The sequence below is a fragment of the Chelonoidis abingdonii genome, chromosome 10 (genome assembly GCF_003597395.2).
Source record: "Chelonoidis abingdonii isolate Lonesome George chromosome 10, CheloAbing_2.0, whole genome shotgun sequence".
In the NCBI taxonomy this organism is placed as follows: domain Eukaryota; kingdom Metazoa; phylum Chordata; order Testudines; family Testudinidae; genus Chelonoidis; species Chelonoidis abingdonii.
Window position 1 is genome coordinate 32,868,664 of NC_133778.1, and position 20,329 is coordinate 32,888,992.

General features: G+C 39.3%; 1 protein-coding gene across 4 annotated transcripts in view; it reads left to right on the forward strand.

Moving 5' to 3' along the window:
• NCKAP1 (NCK associated protein 1) overlaps positions 1-20,329 on the forward strand; it is a 114,275-nt gene that overhangs the window by 25,608 nt on the left and 68,338 nt on the right. For 2 of the 4 annotated variants that reach the window (XM_032783792.2, XM_032783790.2), the window contains 3 exons: positions 16,598-16,684; positions 16,928-16,984; positions 20,100-20,242. In XM_032783792.2, coding sequence (XP_032639683.1) covers positions 16,598-16,684; positions 16,928-16,984; positions 20,100-20,242 — 287 coding nt within the window. Of the gene's footprint in view, positions 1-16,591; positions 16,685-16,927; positions 16,985-20,099; positions 20,243-20,329 lie in introns of all 4 variants that reach the window. The other 2 variants (XM_032783789.2, XM_032783791.2) reach the window with 1 other exon arrangement.

Here is a 20,329-nt window from a genome sequence, read left to right on the forward strand (position 1 = left end):
TTTCATTTAACCAATAAAATATGAATCTTGAGTCGTCATATAATTTGATTCACTGTTTATTCTTCACCCTTAATTCAAAATAATAGCATATAATTCTCAGTAAAATTTAAGAATTTGATAGTCTCAGTCCAGTAACTAGTAAGGCCTACCACTTTTTCTGTCTGCCCTAAGATATTAATCACTTACCAACTTGTTTTCATTTTAGTATCTACCATAATGTATGTAAAGTTTTAACCAAGTCAGTTGAAGTGTACTAAAAATACTCAATTGATGCTGAACTGTGGATGGACAGCAGTATGGGGTCTTAAAACTCATGATTCTGAATTCAGTTTTTTCCCACCATCTTGATGCAGTAAACTGTTACACAGCCTCCTTTAGAAACATGCTTTAGGTATAGAAATCTAGATCTTCACTTTGAAATGCTTAAAATATAGAAACCTGTACTCACTTTTTGGCATTTTCTTATACAATGGAAAAGATCATCTTTCTCTTCTTTGCATGTATCTCTGGCATCTTCAGCTATTTGGTCACAATATTCTATGCCTTTCTTTTTACACATAGAATTGATAGCAGTAAGTGGAAACATTCTTTCCTTGGCATTTTTCATGTTCAGCCAGTCACCTCACTTCAGTGTTATTGCGTCTTTTAATTAGTTGTTGCTCTTTCTTCACTTGCAGCATCAAGTGGATACAAGAGTTAAAATCTTTCTAGATTAGTGGAGCCAAGATGAAATGCTGCAATCATTTCTTTATAAATTTCTCGCTGTGTGCTATATTGAAGGCAAGGATAGAGTAAGAAGGTTGCAACTCAAGTTTGTCTGCCTTTCAGTTGTTTTTAATGGCATAGTCTCTGAATTATCTGTGCCATTTTTTGGTGTCAAAGATGAACAGACAAGGTTTCTGAAGAGCTGCTGGAAGGCTTGGAATCTGACTTAAATTCTCATCATTGCAAAGTTGTGATAAAGTTAGCAGTGTTGAAAATGTCTCACTCAGTGTTCTGCTCTTGAATCTCACTAGACAGAATTTTATTGATGAGAATGTCTTGAAGAATACAAGACTAAATTTTTGCAGCCACTGAAATGATTGTGAATTTTTATTTTTCAATCTGATTGTTGACAACGTTTAAATTTTTATTCAGACCCTTCTTTATTCATTTGCTGGTTTCCTACCACTTCCTTAAACTTTTGGCAGGCTGTTTAAATAATTCATACGCTGTCAGGTATCACTAAATGCTAATCACGCATTTCAGAATGGGTTAACAACTTTATATTTACTACAAATAGAATGAGGGGAAAAAAGCCTAATTAATCCAATATTATGAAAGTCAAAAAATAAAATATGACACCAGGTTTTCTGAAGAACCAAATTACCAGGTGCCCCGCCTATCTTCCAAAATAATTCTAGATTATAACAAACCAAACACCCCCCCCAATACATAACTCCGCATGCTCCCTTCTTAAGAATCCAGTGTCATTTGTTTCTACCCTTTAGCCATGCTCTCATCAATCACAAACATCACCACCCATTCTTTCTCATTTCTATAACTTTTTTATGGTTTACTATGTTAGACATAAGTCTTGATGTTCTCATCACTTTGCTTTCTACTTTTTAGAATAGTTTGATATCAATCTGCCAATGAAAATTGAGCATGACATATCTAGTATGAAAAGTCTTTGACTGCATTATCATGTAAATAACAGTGGTTGGTACAGAAATTAAAATGCCAGCCTTATAAACCCTCTAGGCTGGGATTTTTCTGAGGTGTTTCACATTCACAAAAAGAGAATATGGGAAATAGCAAAAAAACTATAAGCAACTTAACCCTCCTTCCTCATCTGAAGAAGTGATAACCTGTAGCCAAGTGAGGATGATTAGGGAAATATTTTATTCCAGTGCGTCTGAAATTCTTTTTTTGGATATCTGTACTAGGGCATATTTCGCAAGATTACTGGTGAGACTAGCAAGGTGGTGAGAATAGCAATACACCTGTACCCTGCTTGGCATGACGTTCATTACAGAGAGATTACAGAAGGGAGTGGTGGATGATATTTAGTAGCTGAGTATGCAGTAGTCTTCATTTTTTTTAAGCAAGCTGACTCCTACTTGGAACTAGGAGATAGATTTGAGTCAAAATCCTTGAACAGACTTGGGCAACATTTGGAAGCTATTGTTAGTTTGCTGAAAAATCAATGCTCATTGGGCATGCTTTTAAAAAGGATACACCAATTATAAAATTGTTCTTCTGCCTGAACACCTTTCATCTTTTTTATATATATAATAGGCTATAACAAAGATTAGTGAGAATTATTTTTTATTCCCACATTTTGTGCATTTGACAGCACCTTTAAGTAGTCTAATAATTTTGCCTTTATGGACACATTCCTATTGGCATTTTACACAGCAATAGATTAAAGAAATATGATTTAAAAACATTAACTGGGAGAGAGAGTCTGAGGTATGTGTAATATATGTGTAGTCTTAACTTATTTTTTTAAAACTACAGACCTAGTTTATGTCCCTTTTAAGACTGGCAGTAATGATGCACTACAAACTCTAGCAGTGGGTAGTTAGGCTAGCCTGCATATATGACACTTGTTTCCTAGTGGAAATATAGGTAAGGTGTTTTGGTGGTGAGAAGCTTCAAACGTCTGCCCCGTTACTGATATGTGAGAGAGAACCTAAACAATAATTTCTGTACCATTCCAAAGCCATGCAAGAATGACAGTTATACAGGACCTGATGTAGGATTGGGAACCTTACTTGTTGCACTTGATCTGAACAAGCAAATTCATACTCTTGAGTCTCTAGATGTTAGAGCCACAACTAGTCATTATGATATTTATCATCATGTATTGGAGTAATGCTATCAGGTTTCACAGTAGTCTCTCTTATAAACAAGCCTATCTTTCTTACTTTAACTGCTGTTGTATGTCAAGCTGATAACTAATGCCATTTTCTGATTGAATAAAATTCAGTTTTTCTGTTTTCCTGTGTCTTGATTGAAATTACAAATATTTAAAAAATTAATTGGACTAGATAGACCTTCAGGTGAAATCCTGACTGCTTTGAATTCAATAGCAAAATTCCACTGTAGTGGGACTTGGTCTTTTTGGGCCAGATTTTCAAAAGAGCTCAGCACTCAACAATTTGGGTGTTTAAATGAGGGAGTTTTTTTTTAAGTTAGCTCTGTATATTTTTACACCTCCTCTCCTCCCCTCCCCCACCAAAAAAATAAAAAGTATAGCAGTTTATGGCTCTGTTTTTACCTATCCTCTTTACTTCCTTAGTGCTGGTTGAAGACCTGCCACCAAACTGATGACATTGGAAAATGAACCTACTGAAGCTTAGCTTCCTTTTGACAACTTCTCCCCAAGTTCTTGTGGAGTCACAGTGGGATCTGAATGATCCTCCTACTTCCAAGGATATCCCTTTTTAATTCTGCATCTGATTGTGTGTAATGGATCCAATCTCGATGCTGTTCTGCTAAACTCCATAGGGGAGATCCTTATAATTACTGACATCTTTCACATTGTTTCTCAAATTGAGGAAACTGAAGGGATCTCAAAGTGGGTAACAGTTTCCTATTGACTATATTTGAAAGTCTTTTATAGAGAAAGTGTGTCCTTATTTCAGTACGCATTGAGATTTTAGCCAGTAACTAGTGAAGCGAGCAGCTTAGTAAACTGTTACACAACTTTTATTCAATTGATGCATTAAAAATGCCCAGGATAGAAATACCTGTGTAATTTTCAGTGGTTCCTATGGGTTTGAATAGCTGTGAACATATGTCTTTTCAGCTATCTTGCATGACTGGAAAATTAAGTTAATATCTGTCTCACCCCCTTTGGCGTTGTTCTTGGCACACACCTAACTTCCTAGAAGGCAATGTTTCACAGCTTGCTTCTGCTGTTCCTCTGTTTACCCTTCTTATGTAACACAGTAGAGGAGGCAGGGCTTAACAGAACCCCAGGGTAAAGTCTTTTGAGATTCAAGGCCAAGCAAAAAAAGATTTTCAGCCTGAATGAGATAGGGCCACTTTCTTGAAATGTGTGAAATATAACCTGATGAGGATAGTGTGTGTCTGTTTCTGTGTCTGTGTGTGTATATATTATTTCAGGATGTGTGAGTGGGTGCTAAAAATGTTGCTATATTTTCTCTTCCTCAAAATGGTAGTTGCCATGTATTAGATAAGCTTTACATTTAACTTTAAATTTAATTATTTTAATTGATTCAGTAATTTAAAACAGTTGAGATGTAGTGTTCCTGAAACCTGTTAAATACTGACCTGAATAAGTAAGCAGGATGTCAATATGCTGACTATTACTGATGTATATCATTCATTTTCTTATCATGTTCTTGTTACGCTATAATAATGAAATAATTAAACTATAGTTGTTAATAATGAATAATGACCCCGTGCCTTGAACAGGCCCATTTCTGACAAAATATTGAAATATATCACACTTCCTTTGTCACCACTACTGATTTTCTTTCCATTGTAGTTCTCAGTGCATGTTGTTGTTATTCAGGCAGCTAGGTTCAGTGGCTCTCAACCTTTCTAGACTACTGTACCTCTTTCAGAAGTCTGATTTGTCTTGTCTACCCCTCAGGTTTCACATCACTTAAAAACTACTTGCTTACACAATCAGACATAAAAATGCAAAGGTGTCACAGCATAGTACTACTGAAAAATTGCTTAGGTTCTCATTTTTAACAAATAATTATAAAATAAATCAATTGGAATATAAATATTGTACCTGCATTTCAGTGTATAGTGTATATAGAACAGTACAAACATGTCATTGTCTGTATGAAATTTTAGTTTGTACTGACTTTGCTAGTGCTTTTTATGTAGCCTGTTGTAAATATCTAGATGAGTTGATGTCCCCCCCGAAGAATTCTGCTTACCCCCAAGAGTACGCGTAATGCGTTCTCTTCTATTCCACTTCATGACCACCTGGTTTGATAGCAATGATCATCCTGAGACAAAAGGCCAAGGCCCTAGCATAAGACATCCAGAGATCTAACTTAGGGTATGTCTACACTATGGGATTATTCAGATTTTACAGAAACCGGTTTTTCTGAAGACTTTATCACACTGTACTGATAAACCACTTACATGCTTCCATGTTCAATGCAGTACTTAAAACAACATTGTATAGTTGCCAAGTAGCCATTATGTTAACTGAACTTCTTAAGGTATAGATACTTTTAATAAACACATCTTTCTTGAACAAAATATTTACCTGAATAATATGTATCACTTCAGCCCTTCATTTGCTTTTCAGATTTACCACTAAGATTCCCTGAAGGCGACGCAATGCATAAAGGGACATTTGAAATTGGTGAAATTTTTTAGTACTTGAGCATATATAGTGGTAATTCAAATATCATTAAAAAAATTGGGTTATGGGTGAGAGGCTCAGACTGTAATTTACCTAGCTGCTTCACATACTGGCAAATTCCAAGAAGTGTGTGTGTGTTTGTTTTTTGTTTGTTTTTTTTTGGTGGTGGTGGTTTTTGTTTTATGTTTTTAAGAAAAGTTGCTTGCTCATGAGGAAACAATACAATAATCAGTATGCACACACAACATAAAGGCTGGGGCAGACTGCTCTATAGGAAAGAAGCAATTCCAGTTTGAAATGTCAAAAGGATTAACATTAAGTTTACCCAAAACTTGCTTTTCTTTCCCCATTTTCTGTGGAGTGTTGTATCTCTCGCAGCTATGAGAAACCCTCTTTCCCAGACTGATCATTGCAGCCTTATAACTGTGAATAGCTTGGCATTGTACTACATAAATTGCTACTAGATCAGGAATGGTCATGGGATAAAACTCCTTTTCCAGGAGGCATATCATTGGGGCATATCATTCCTTCCTCAGACATGTAACTAAATAGTTTCTGTCTCTTGTGCTTGGACAAACTTATGTAGATTGTAGTGCCAAATTAGTACTGAATTGGAATTGATATTCCAAAGTCCATTGATGCAGCACTTGCCTCATAAAGGGAATTTGCTACAGATTAAAGTGACGTGATTGTTATCCTACCACCACCCATGATTTGTAATGCTTTTTCTCTGCAGTACTAAGAAGATGCATCAGTCTTGGATACCTGAACTAATTTCTGCGTAGATGCCAGCTATCTAGATTGCCCGTCACTGTTGGGAGTAGAATGTGCTTATAATGTTCATTATGCCATTGCAGTTGAATAGTAGAGTTCTTGCTACAGCTGAAACTTATTTCAGTGTAGTTAGTAAATACATTTCTTATTGTTCTTAAATGGCCATTTATACCAAAAATCACATTTATCACTAAGTCCAGCTTGCCTGGGTGGCAAGATGGAGGAGAATCTAAGGGGACTGTGATTCCCTGGTAAGACTGTTACAGTGATCCAAGAGTTCACATTTGTCACTGGCTTGGTGAAATCTAGTTATGGAACACACCACCAGGGGTTGAGATGTCTGCCCAGAGGTGGGCACTCATGGTTGTGAGCCACTCCAGACACTGTGGTCCAGTAAAAGTTACTACCTAACCTGCCGTCTCTCTAATATCCTGGGACCTACATGGTGATAACTCCACTACGTAATCCAACATTGTAATTCTAACTGTTCAGGTATCCAGAGATATATGTCTAAAACATGAGCATACCATCTTATCCCAACTAATTTGACGGTTCCTAAACAGATTTGGTTGAATAGAAGTTTTGCATCAACTGGGGAGAACTTGGGAGTTCTGGGGCCTTCACTGAAAATATCTTCTGCATACTTCCTATATGTCCTTTACTTCATTAAATGTCTTTTGTATTTTTGACTTAAGTGAGAGCCTTAAGAATGCTCTTGGATAAACTAAAAAGTTTGTAGACGTTAAGAGGTAACTTGAATTGTGGTGTCTGAGTCATACTGTCACAGTTTTGGGGTAACTGCACCTTTGACTCCGCGGTGGTCTCCTTAGGCGTTGCCCCCTTTAGGTCTCAAGTATCAAGCTTTTGCCTGTAAGAGCAAAGTCCCATGACTCTCTCCCTCCAGACTGGGCATTTAGCCAGCTCTTTCTCTTGTTATGCACTATGTATTTCCCAACAGGTCTGACCTAGCTCAGCACCTGCGTTTTCACTGTTTTTCCAGGGACAATGATAGTGGCTTACCAACAGCTTTCAAAAACAGAGCAAATTTATTTAAGGACCAAAGCATTACAGAAATCATATAATAAAACAAAGTCAAAACACATATTAAACTTACAAGAGGTCACCCATCTTCCATGTTGGGGATCTGGTAGATGTCAAAGTCCTTCAAACCCATAGCAGAATGTACACTCTTTGTTAAAGGTTCGTGTCAGTTTTCTGATCAAAAGCCTACTCAGTCAGTTTAGTCTGGCCCTTTATACCAAAAGCCTTTCTTACTCCCCTCAGGCTCAGTTTTACCTAATACATGCACAGATCTCCAAACGGTAGTACCTCATTAGAGTTTTATACTGGTCCCAGGGTTTGCAGTAATTGCCTCTTACTGATTATAGTTCAGCAAACCTCCCTCATGGAGTTGCAATTCAGTCTGACTCACAGAGGTGAAGATAACATTTATAAAGTCGATGCAATAGCCTAAAATATATGCCTGTGTTGGTCATATCTGTCACACCTACGTGGGAAGGATTTCTGATAGTAGATGGCTGCTTATTCTAGCAGAAAGAGGCATAGTAAGTTCAAATAGTTGGGAGCTAAAGCTAGATAAATTCAAACTAGAAAAAGGCACAGACTTTTAACATGAGAGTAAATAAACATTGGAGCAAATTACTCAGGATGTGGTACTCAGGACTTCACTTGAAGTCTTTGAATCAAGACTGGTCTTTCTAAGAAATACCTGCCCGGTGCTTTGACCTTGTCATACTGTTCTTTGCATCCCTTCACTGGCTTCCCCTTCTCTTTCACACCAAACATAAGCTGCTTTTATTCATTTTCAAGGCCCTTCCTGGCTTTTCATGACCAACTTTACCATCATTTCTGGTTCACTGTCAGAATATTGGCTCCTGCCTCAGATTGGTTCATGATGTCAGCCACCATTGCCCGCTTGTTAAATCTTCAGACAAGTACCTTAATGCTTTCCCTCCAGGCTTGGAGGTCCCTGTAAACATCCACTAAGTTACCTTATTGTCATCTTTGAAACTTTTCCTTAAAATTCTCCTTTACCATGATACCACTAAAAAACTGGAAAATGGTTCAATTGTTGGTGTGTTTAGACCATTGTCTGTCATGCTGACCAATATTGTCTCATTAGTTCCTTGTACTTTCTTGTCTTTCTGTCTGTATCAGTCTGTTGTCTTTTGTCTTATACTCAGATTTTAAGTTCTTTAAGGCAGGAACAGTCTCTTCTGTTTTTGTACAGCATCTAGCATGCTGGGGACCTGGTCCATGACTAGAGTTTCTGAGTGCTGCAGAAGTGCAGATAATAAACAGAAGTTATGGCTTTCCTGCAGAAATTCCTGGGAGAGGTTCTGTGGCCTGTTATGCAGGAGGTCAGAGTAGATAATCATAATGATCCTTTCTGGATTTTAAAACTATTAATTTGACCACGGAGACTTAGTAGGAGCAATCCAGCTGATCTGGTGCCCTAACAAAGCATTTTGAAGAGTGTGATTTTTTTGTATCCTGGGTTAGTTACTTGCTTGAAGTGAGAGGAAGGAAAAGAGATGTCAGGAAAATGTTTTCTTATGATTAGCTAGTCATTTAGCATATGAAGATGAATCACGTGATCACGAAAAGAAGTTCCTAATGTAGAACAAAGTTCCGTAATCAAGGAGCACAAATGTTCCATCAGACTTCTAGGTGGACAATCAAATCTTGAATAGCTACTAAAGAATAAAGGATGCCATTCCCAAAAACTTTCAGCAGTGACCTTACTTTGATAGCATTGAAATCAGTGCCAGTGGCTAACTGCTTCAAAGCTCTTCCTCCAACACGATTGTAGATCAGATGAAGACTTTTGGTAACAGATGCAGGTGACTTTTTCTTGGTGTGTTTTTTTTGGTGTTAAAACTTCTATACTAAAATCCTTGCATTTTTCTTTTTACTATTGAACCCTAGTATAGTTTCTTACTTCACATGCTCTCTGTTCCTCAAGAATACTTTCTCTTCTGGTTTATATATTTTGAACTATTTTAAAATATTTTGAAATATAATATTTTGTAATGTTTCAGTCAAGAAGCCATTATGGTTATCTGTAGTTGGAATTGTTCTTTCTGAAGTTTTGAACTTATTCTGTTTCTGCTCTCCAAACTGCGTACAACTACATTATTTATTGGAAAGTAGAAATATTTAAAGCTTCCTAAATGAGCATTATGGGTTTGTACAAATCAACTACATTTGCAAAGTACAAAACTGACACTGAAGATGGCATTAAATATTGCTCTTCAGCAATTGCTTAGAAATTAGTCGTGGAAAAACTTGGTCGCACGGGTGTGGAAAGAACTACACCCACATTCCTGAGTGCTGAAAACCCGAGTAAATGACTAAGACGCTGCATAATATCAGCTTTGTTTTTTAGCTGTTTTCAATCTTCTCTTTTGAAAATTAAAGTTATCACCTTTGTATTTTAAGCGATTTAGAGTACATGTTTCTTGGCATCTTGTGCTTTTTAATATCCTGCTTTAAGTATAGCTTAGAGCATCCCAAAGGGTCCTAGAGCATATTAGTCATCTTTATGTGTTGCTGAAATGAAACCAATGCTGGGATGAAAATGCTTCCATGACAATTTAGAGCTGTTCTGAAGATGGGATTATGTATGTGGAATGTAACAGCCCCCAGCTTCTCTTCTTATGCAAAAAAGCACTATGGGATTTCCAATAACTCTGGAGGTTCCCATAGTTTGTCTCATCCCTATAGCACCTCCAGCTGTACTTAATCTTAGCTTCTTTACACAGTATTGGCATATTTCCTCAGTAGAGTTAGAGGGAAAAGTAATTGCTGAATCACTAGTGCCACTTGCAGTAACACCTATGTATACCTTCGTAGCTTCGAACCTTGCTTAGTTTGAGATCTGATGGAATTGCAGCAAAAGCGTGCTTGCTCGAGGTCGGTCTCTCTCTTTCATATATGTATCTATATATTAAAAAAAATGAAAATCACTGTTATTACAACAGAACTGTTATATTTTGTGTGCCATCCCTATTAAGCATAATTATTATAATCTTCCCTCTCTTTGGTATTGAAAATGTGCTGATTAAAATTATGCTGTTTTGGATTTAGTACTGATTTTTTGATTAGATGAGGTGTGTTCTACTTGTACATTAAATTCTGGGTTGAAAAGTATTTGGTTTGATATCAAATATATATTTTAATTTGACTTTCTTTAGGTGTTTGTTTTTGGTAATGCAATGTAATACATGATATGCAACTTAAGTTCCTTTAAATAACTATCTTTAATGCTTCACAAAGTTGGTCAGTATGAGAGATCAGGTTCTTTTTAAGAACAAAAGAACAACCATACTGGGTCAGACCAAAGGTCCATCTAGCCTAGTATCCTGTCTTCCAACAATGGCCAATGCCAGGTACCCCAAAGGGAATGCACAGAATAGGTAATCATCAAGTGATCCATTCCCTGTCGCCCATTCTCTGCTTCTGGGAAACAGACCCCATCCCTGCCCATCCTGGCTAATAGCCATTGATGGACCTATCCTAGGAGTTATCTAGTTTTGTTGTTGTTGTTGTTTTTGTTTTTCTTTTTAAACCCTGGCTTTGTCTACACTTACAGTTTTGCAGCGCTGGCCGTTACAGCTGTGGTCGTACAGCTGTGTACGGCCAGCGCTGCAGTGTGTCCACACTGTCAGCGACCAGCACTGCAGTGTGTCCACACTTGCAGTGGTTGCAGCGCTGTTGTGAGTGGTGCATTGTGGGCAGCTATCCCACAGAGCACCTCGTCCCATTTTGTCGTGCTGTGGGTTGTGGAAGGGACGGCAAGGCTGGCGGTCATCCTAGCTCCTGTCCACTGACCAGTATGCCTGGCATCGGACCCCATGCCTAAGACGAGGCCCCCGCACCTAGCGCACCCTGTTTTAAAAAAAAAAAAAAAATAAAAAAAAAATTACTCCTCTCCTCAGCTGCCGGTCTGCTCCCAGAGTGCCCGCCCCTGAGGAAGGCCCGGCGGTAGAGCGCGGCATGCCCCGCTCTCGCAGCTAAGTAGCTCCGAAGCCGGCGGCGGGGCTTGTGGCGCTACCGCCGGAATGCCCAGCCCTATGAGAATGGGGCGTGGGTGTTTGCGCGCTCACGGCCAGCGTAGAACAGAGTCCGCGGAGCTTGCCGCCGCTCCAGGCCAGGCACGGCAAGCCACCGCGACCACCAGGTGGAGGCTAAGCCGGCGCAGACACGGCAAGCCCCGCGACCCGGCAGGAGCTCTGCGCACCTTTAAAAGCCCCCTGACGCCTGGGGCAGTGAGGGACAGTATTAAAGTCCTGGGGCTCCAGCTGCCTCTGCCACCCGGTCCTTCGAATAGCACCTGCTGGGAGCCCCGGCCTCCCTCTGCATTCAGCCAGCGCTTCCAGACGCCTATTTTAACAAGGTCCACGAAGTAGAAGCCAGAGTTTGAGGCTACTAAAGGGCTGGGGTTCCAGTTCCCTCCTGCACCCCATACCTGCCCAACACCATCCAGCCCCCTCTGTCTGTCAGCCAGCTCTGCACCCCGTAGCGCACAGCCACCTCTGCCAAACACCCCTGTTCCTGTCTCCAGCCAACCCCTGCCATACACCCCGCCACAAAAGCCAAGCCAGCCCCCCACACCTGCCGCCCGCACCGAGCTCTGCACACTCTGCCCAGCCCGCACCCCCTGCCCCTCCAAGTCAACCCCTGCTGCACCCCACTGCCTGAAAGCCGCCCGCCCCACACCCCCTTGTCTCCAACCAGCCCCAACATCCCTTGCCCTGCTGCAGCCAGAACCCACCTCCAGTCAGCCCCTGCCCTGCCTTCAGCCAGCCCCATGTCCACGCTGCCCTGCAGTTTCCAGGGCATTAACCCTGCAGGGAGCAGCTGGAACCAACACATGTGCACACCCCAGGGAGTGCGGGACCACACATGTGAAACAGCAGTCATTAATAACCAATCAACAGCATATAGATGCAATGTATATAATTAATATATTCATATAGTTATGGAAAGTAAAATAATACATTGAAAGAAATGAGCAGGCTTTTTCCCCCCACTTTTTTTTAAGTCATCCCTGCCGATCTGTGCTTCTCTGGTAGTCAATTTCTTTCTCTTGGCACTTCTCCTTTATCTTGGCAGCCTGTTCCTTTTTCATGTTCCTTATCCCTCCAGTCTTTGCAACTTTTATTTTCTGTGAATACAGATTCCTAACTGCTTTCACCATCTCTTCTTAGTCTTCCTTGGTTTTTTCTTAAGCTTTGCTGTCTTCAGAAGTCTGCACTGATGGAGCAGTACTCAAGGTCACTTTAAAAAAAAACAGAGAATAAACTGTTAATACAGAGCGTTGCATTGTTTTAAAGAGTTTTTGTAGCATCATTTACACATTCTGAGCATAGCACAGAGAGGCCGCAGCTGCAGATAGAGATGGCGAGTTTCCCCACACGCGGCTCACAGTGGAAGGGGGGGCTGCTACGTGGCTCACCTGGGAAGGGTGGGGTGGGGGTTGCTTCACTCGGAAGCCATGGCGTTCTGTGGCTGTGGAAAGCAAAGAGCAGCTACAGGGAAATAACACTGAACCCTTACACCCACATCTGCCACAGGCAGCTACTCTCAGAGCCATCTGCACATGCAGCACACCTGGGAAGGGGTGGGGGTTGCTTCACCTCTGAAGCCATGGGGTTCTGTGGCTGTGGAAGCAAAGAGCACTACAGGGAAATCAATGGGTTTATTCCACATCTAGGCATGCTTGCAGCAGCCATAGCCCCCTGCTCCCAAAACATTTGCATCCTTATATAAAAACTTCTACCAGGAACAGGCTCGTGCTGTGGTTCCTTCAAATACCAAGTCCCAGCAGCTGCGACTGGCTAGCTTCTTCCTAGCTGGAAAATAGTTCCTGCCTGCAATGGACTCCTGGGAGTCTCCAAACACCTCAGTAGCCTCCCTCTCGGTTCCTCTACAACTCCCCCTCCTCTCCAGGCTCTGAGCCCAGGGCGAGGGAGTGCAAAGTGATGACCAGAGAGGCTGAAGAGGAATGCTGGGATAAGTCCTAATAACCCTGGAGGCCAATAAAAAACGCTGGTGATGTCCCTGATGACCAGCGCTGCATCACCAGCGCTGGTCTCGCTACACCGGAAGCAGACCCAGGTGTACAGCCAGCGCTGCAAACAGGGAGTTGCAGCGCTGGCTGAGCTTTTAAGTGTAGACACCTGCTAAGTTGCAGCGCTGTAACCCCCTCACCAGCGCTGCAACTTGCAAGTGTAGACAAGGCCCCTGTTATAGTCTTGGCCTTCACAACATCCTTTGGCATAGAGTTCCACTGGTTGACTATGCACTGTGCTGAAAAATACTTCATTTTGTTTGTTTGAAACCTGCTGCCTATTAATTTCATTTGGTGACCCCCTGTTGTGTTATGAGAAGGTGTAAATAACACTTCCTTACTTATGTTCTCTACGCCAGTCATGATTTTTAGACCTCTATCATGTTCCCCCCTTTGTCATCTCTTTTCCAAGCTGAAAAGTTCCAGTTTTATTAATCTCTCCTCAGTCGGCAGCTGTTCCATACACCCAAATCATTTTTGTTGCCCTTTTTTGAATCTTTTCCAATTCCAATGTATCTTTTTGAGATCACATCTGCACATAGTATTCACGGATTTATATAGAGACAATATGATATTTTCTGTCTTATTATCTATCCCTTTCATAATGATTCCCAACAGTCTGTTCGCTTTTTTGACGGCTGCTGCACATTGAGTGGATGTTTTCAGAGAACTATCCACAATGACTCCAAGATCTTTCTTGAGTTGTAACAGCTAATTTAGACCCCATCATTTTCTACATATAGTTGGGTTTGTTTTCCAATGTGTATTACTTTGCATTTATCAATATTGAATTTCATCTGCCATTTTGTTGCCCAGTCACCCAGTTTTGAGAGATCCTTTTTGTAGCTCTTCACAGTCTCCCTGGGATGTAACTTTTGTATCATCTGCAAATTTTGCCACCTCATTGTTTACCCCTTTTTCCAGATCATTTATAAGTATGTTAGATAGGACTGGGCCCAGTACTGACCCTTGAGGCCAGTTTGGATCTATTTTGGATGATTGGATCTGTTTTCCAATCTGTCTGACTCTATTCTCCCCCGCACACCCTCTGAGGAAGGGAGAATGCAATTGTTGGTGCAATGTATAGTGTACACTTATTTCTGAATCGCAGCTTTCCTAGTGAAGGTTCATGTAGCTTGCGGTCATTAAAATGAGATGAAGTGACTTCTCAAGCATATCCACTCAGACATGTATCTTGCGATAGTTAAAGCAACAACAAAAACAACAAATAATCTTTTTTTTGGTTCAGTCATTTGTACACTTTATTAAAAAGGGAGGTTTTTAAAAATCAAGTTAGCTATTTAAAAAAATTGTGATGTCAGGAATAAAACCACCTAACTTTGATATGGGATTTTCATGTTATGACAACTGTGGCCTACGAAAGCAGTGCTGAAAATCCTAAGGGGTTGTTTCTTTGGAGAAAATGGCTGAGCTAAGCCATCAGAATTTATGGTTATATTTTTAATGGAGAAATGAGGAGACCCACACGAGCTTGTGAAACTCCATGAATGATGATTGCTGGTGCTCATCTACCTTTTAAACATGAGGCTGGGATGGTTTTGAGTATTTGTATGAGAAGTAAACAGAGAATTCAAGCTGAAGATTGAAGGAGAACACTTCTCTTCAGGTGTGTGTTTGGGAAACTGGTTGTCCCACATCAGTCTCATGAAATTGAAAAGAACAGCAAGGACAAAAGATAGACATACAATGTGCCAGTCACATAAAAAATTGGTTATTTGTAATAGCTATTCTTTGTCTAATCTTCGAGTGGGGATATAAAAGAAATTGAAAAACCACCTTGGGCAAACATTGCAGGCTCAGACCTTACAGGCCAAAGCTTGTGCATGAGCTTAAATTTAAGTATGTGCAAAAGTCTTTCAGGATTGGGGGATTAGACCTTGAAGTAGTTGATAGGAGGAAACATGGATAAAAATTCTTACTGGCTGTAATGGGAATCTTGTGGCTAATGACCAGTGCCTCACTTTAAAATGCAGAGAAAAGAGATTTATCTTCGGTGAAGCAAAGTTCAAAAATGAATTGCCAGATATATGTGGGGGGACTGTACCATACAATGTGTACGTATGAGTAAGTGGAGTAGTGTGCACCTTTGTGGAATGAGTAAATGGTCTTCCCTGGTCTGGCTGCACAAGATGTTCATCTAAAAAAAGAGTAAAAGTAGTGAGAGTGTTAAGTTCTCATTCTCTATATCAGCTCAAGATGTATTAGCCAATCTTGAAGTGATCTTTCCCCTCCCTTTTAAAGATTAGTTTGCACCAAAGAGGAAAATATAATAGTGGTGGGTTAGCTTAAATGATAATTTAAGCTGTCTTTATTTTCAAACGTTACGGATTTTTTTGAGTTTTTTTTAATTGAGTCTCAAGATTGCTTTGGTGTATTTAAAATTCAAGTCACAACTTAAACTATGATTAATTGGAATTCTGATGTCATAACATAACTGGACCCAGAAATGCTATGAGAGGCTGTAATATGGGTGAACAGAGCATCTGCTAAGTAACTGACAACAAGTTTTTTGTTATACTTGTGAGCTACAGTTATTTATTATGATCATTACTAGAGTTAATTTTGACAAGCCTAAAAATCATTTAAAAAAAATTCTGTGAAAATACAACTAGCTGTCATTGTCTCAATTAAAAAAAATCAGTTAATGTGAATTACCTTTATGCCTTTTATATTCACATTTGCCTCTTCCATTTATCCACCAGTGTCTAATGCTAGTGTTTTGCTTCTTTTTCATTTCTTTGGGTTTTTTTTGTTGCCTTTGTTTTAATGTATTGTGTTTTATATGGAACTAGTCAAAGAACCGTTACTGTATTTTATGTTTGTATCTACATTTTATTTTGCATGCTTAACGTGGCTTTGCCTGGATATTCTTTTTGGTAAGTTCAGAATTTAAAAGCAAATTGTTTTTTCTGTAGTAAAACCTGTAAATTCTGCCACCTTTTCTCCCACCTCAAGTAATCTGTCATTATTTTTGTCATACTGACTTGTGCTCATGTACTGTTGTGCCTTTGCTAATTACACATATGTTAACACTTCTTCACATTTCCCAATTTTGTCTCAAGCTGCACTAAACAATGACTTCAGTACTAATGTGTACTAATTTGGCTTTAATCTTAAAACTAATGATAGCCAGTGGCGATTAAAGTGGTCAGTCTTAAGTGTTTTGTATTACTGTGTCTACAAAAAACCCTAACAAATGCAAAAGAACCTCAGTCATAGGAAAAAAACATTTTCTTGCATAGCAAGCTTAGTGGTTCATCTGCGCCTCACAGATATTTTATTGGTGTCATTTTTTTCTGGCTAGTTTTGTTAATCTGGTGAGAACAGTATACATGGATATGTGTTTTCTTTTACAGCAACAGCTTGCTCAGCTACAGAAGGAAAAATCAGAGATTCTGAAGAATCTGGCTTTGTATTACTTCACATTTGTTGATGTTATGGAATTTAAGGTAGGGCTTGGCAAATGCAACTTGGATCACTATTAGGATTGATTTTGCAGTAAATTATGTGTCCTATCAAATAGATCTCTTATCAAACCTGTTTTTGCAGTATTGTATCATGTATAATGAAATAGCTACTTTTCTAGTTTTGTGTGTTTATAGACTCAAAATGTGTTCTGTTTCTTTGGCAATATATATTGACATAATTGTTTAAGATTTCTAAACTAAAATAAAGGATTTTTCTTTTGTAAGGACCATGTTTGTGAGCTGCTGAATACTGTTGATGTTTGCCAAGTCTTCTTTGATATTGTAAGTTTCTGATTTTTACAAAATATTTTAAATAAGCTTTCAAATACCATTAGAAACTAAAAATGGTAACTGCATATAGAAAAAAAGAAATATTTTTGCGTTCACTCAGTTTTGGCAAAATCCTTCACTGTTTTCATACATTTACAAGTATAACTATAACTTTCCAGAATTTTAATATGCTTTAGAATAGTTACAAAAGCTAGAAAATTGATATATTAACAAAAAAATTTGTTAGATATTTATAGCATGGTTTTATGATTGTAGGCTTGTGTATGACCTAGTCAGGCTAATTTTATTTTAAATCATGGATCTTTATTATGCCCCCAACTTAACTGCTAAGGTATTTAAGACTAGCTTACTTTTTAACAAGACCACTTTTGAGTAGTGGCTACAGTATTGTCAGCCACTAATGATACACAGCTGCATATCTCTTGTCGCATTGATTCTACAAGTTCATTGTCTGCTGTGGAGGAATACTTGGTTAATTGTCAGCTGAAGGCTTAGAGCTGCACACACACATTATAAGTTTTTTAAACAATTTAATACTGGTACACAGGGATGATGATTGTGAAGCTTGTTTGAGGTCATGAAGTGGGTGGGATATTTTCCAGGGAATGCCTTACTGCTAAAAGATGAACTAGCAATTGGCTGAGCCCTCAAGGGTTAACTCGTTGTTAATGTAGCCTCACACTCTACAAGTCAGCACGAATGGAGGGAGGGGAGACAGCATGGCAGACACACACATGCACATCTTGTGTGTGAGAGAGAGATGCGCATTGCCCCTTTAAGTACGCTGACGCTACTCTAAGTATATTGCCTTTTTAAGTAGATCAGTAAGTTGAGGTGGCAGCTGCTGCCAGGAAGCTTCCTGAGTCCTGTTGTGTCCTCCCCCACTACCACCCTGTGGAAGATGGGGCAATTGATAGCCTGCTGACTGGGAGTGGAGAGCTGATAAGAGGGCTGCCGGTCCACCCTGGTTCCAAGCCCCCACCAGCTAGCTGCAACGGGCTGCTCTTCCTGCAAGCAGTGAACGAAGCAGGCGGCTGCCAAAGGACGTTATAAGGGAGCATTGCACAACTTTAAACGAGCATGTTCTCTAATTGGTTAGCAACTTAACAACGTTAACTGGAATGACTTTTAAGTGAGGAGTTACTGTACACCAGTGCAGCTACACTAGTGGCTAAAATTCCAGTGTAGAAAAAGCTAAAAGAGAAAACCCATTTCCCTTTCGGCTTCTGCCTCACCAATCAATTAGAATTATTTGAGGCCGTCAGCCAGCGTGAGAACAAGGGTAATCCAGTGAGCATAGTCTGCTTGGACTTTCAGAAAGCTTTGACAGAGTCCCTAACCAAAGGCTCTTAAGCAAAGTAAGCAGTCATGGAATAAGCCAGAATGTCCCCTCATGGATCAGTAACTTTTAAAAGATGGGAAGCAAAGGGTAGGAATATACATGATCAGTTTTCACAATGCTGAGCAGTATATAGCGGGGTCCATCAAGAGTCTGCACTGATCAACATATTTGTAAATAATATGGAAAAGAGGGTGAATCGTGAGATGGCATAATTTCCAAATGATACAACATTACTCAAAATAATTAAATCCAAAGTTGACTATGAAGCGTTACCAAGGGATCTCACAAAACTGGATGGTTGGGAAACAAAAAGGGAGATGATATTCAGTGTTGATCAGTGCAAAATAATGCACATTGGAAAAAAGAATCCCAACTATACATACAAAATGATGGCATCTAAATTAGCTGTTACCACTCAATAAAGAGAACTGGTCATTATTGTGGATAGTTTTCTGTAAATGTCTGCTCAATATGCAGCAGAGGTCAAAAAAGCTAACAATATTAGGAACCATTAAGGTAGATAATAAGACAAAAACATCATAATGTCACTATATCAATCCATGGTACGTCACACCTTGAGTACTGCACACTGTTCTGGTTGCCACATCTCAAAAAAGATGTATTACAATAGGAAAAGGTACAGAAAAAGCCAGCAAAAATTATTAGTGATATGGAAGGATTAAAAAAAATGGGATTGTTCAGTTTGGAAAAGAGACAACTGGGGGGGAGGGGGCATGATAGAGGCCTATAAAATCATGAATGGTCTGGAGAAAGTGACTAGGGAAGTGTTATTTTACTCCTTCACATAACATGAGAACTAGCAGTCACGTGATAAAATTAATAGGCAGCAGGTTTAAAACAAACATTAGGAAGTGCATCTTCACACAATGCACAGTCAGCCTGTGGAACTCATTGCCACGGCATGTTGTGAATGTCCGAAGTATAACTGGGTTAAAAAAATAATTAGAGAAGTTAATGGAGGATAGGTCCATTGATGGCTGTTAGGTCAGGGACACACAGCCAGACTCTGGGTGTCCCTAAGCCACCAGCTGTCAGAAGCTGGGACAGGACAACAGGGGATGATCAGGTGAAATTGCATGGTCTGTTCATTCCCTCTGAAGCTTCTGACACTCATTGCTGTCAGAAGACAGGATATGGCCTAGATCGACCATTGGTCTGACCCAGTATGGCTGTTCTTAATTTTGGCTTTCATTCTTGACGTTTATAATGTCATTTCACTGGTTCGATAATCATTAGTCTTTTAGGTCTGGCAAATTTGGATATATAATGTAACGAAGCACAGATGAACCCCTTCAGGGGATCATTATATGTCATTAAGAATCAAAATGGTAGTAGAAGCCCAGTTTTTGTCCTTTGCAGGCCATCTTTTAAAATGCAATAAAGCTTATAGACAAAACACATTCACACTTTGATTGATTGTTTTGTAATTTCAGAGAAAAAATTTTTTCTTTCCTTACAGAGCATTTAACAGGTATTCACTAACACCCGGATGCTGCAAAGATGTATATGCTTATCTTCAAGCATTTTGAGTTGTCCCACTGATTTAAGTGCTTGAATTAAGCTTGTGCATAAATGTTCAAGAAAAATAAGACCTTCAGTTTTGGCATAAAAAATTAATTGATGATAATTCTTGAGTATGATTTAGGCTTTTTCACCAATATGTGTATGTATATTAATATTTTTGCTACTGAAGGTCTTCAGAATGGGGAAAAAAACCTGTAACCATTTGTACTTTGTCTCTAGACTGTAAACTTTGATTTAACAAAGAACTACCTAGATTTGATTATAACCTACACAACACTAATGATACTGCTGTCTCGAATTGAGGAAAGGAAGGCAATCATTGGATTGTACAATTATGCTCATGAGATGACGCATGGAGCAAGGTAAAAATCCGTTGTATTTTTTAAAAAATAGTATTTTTTTACATGATTTTGTCTGCAGTGGGGTAAATTATTTATTGCGCTTTTTAG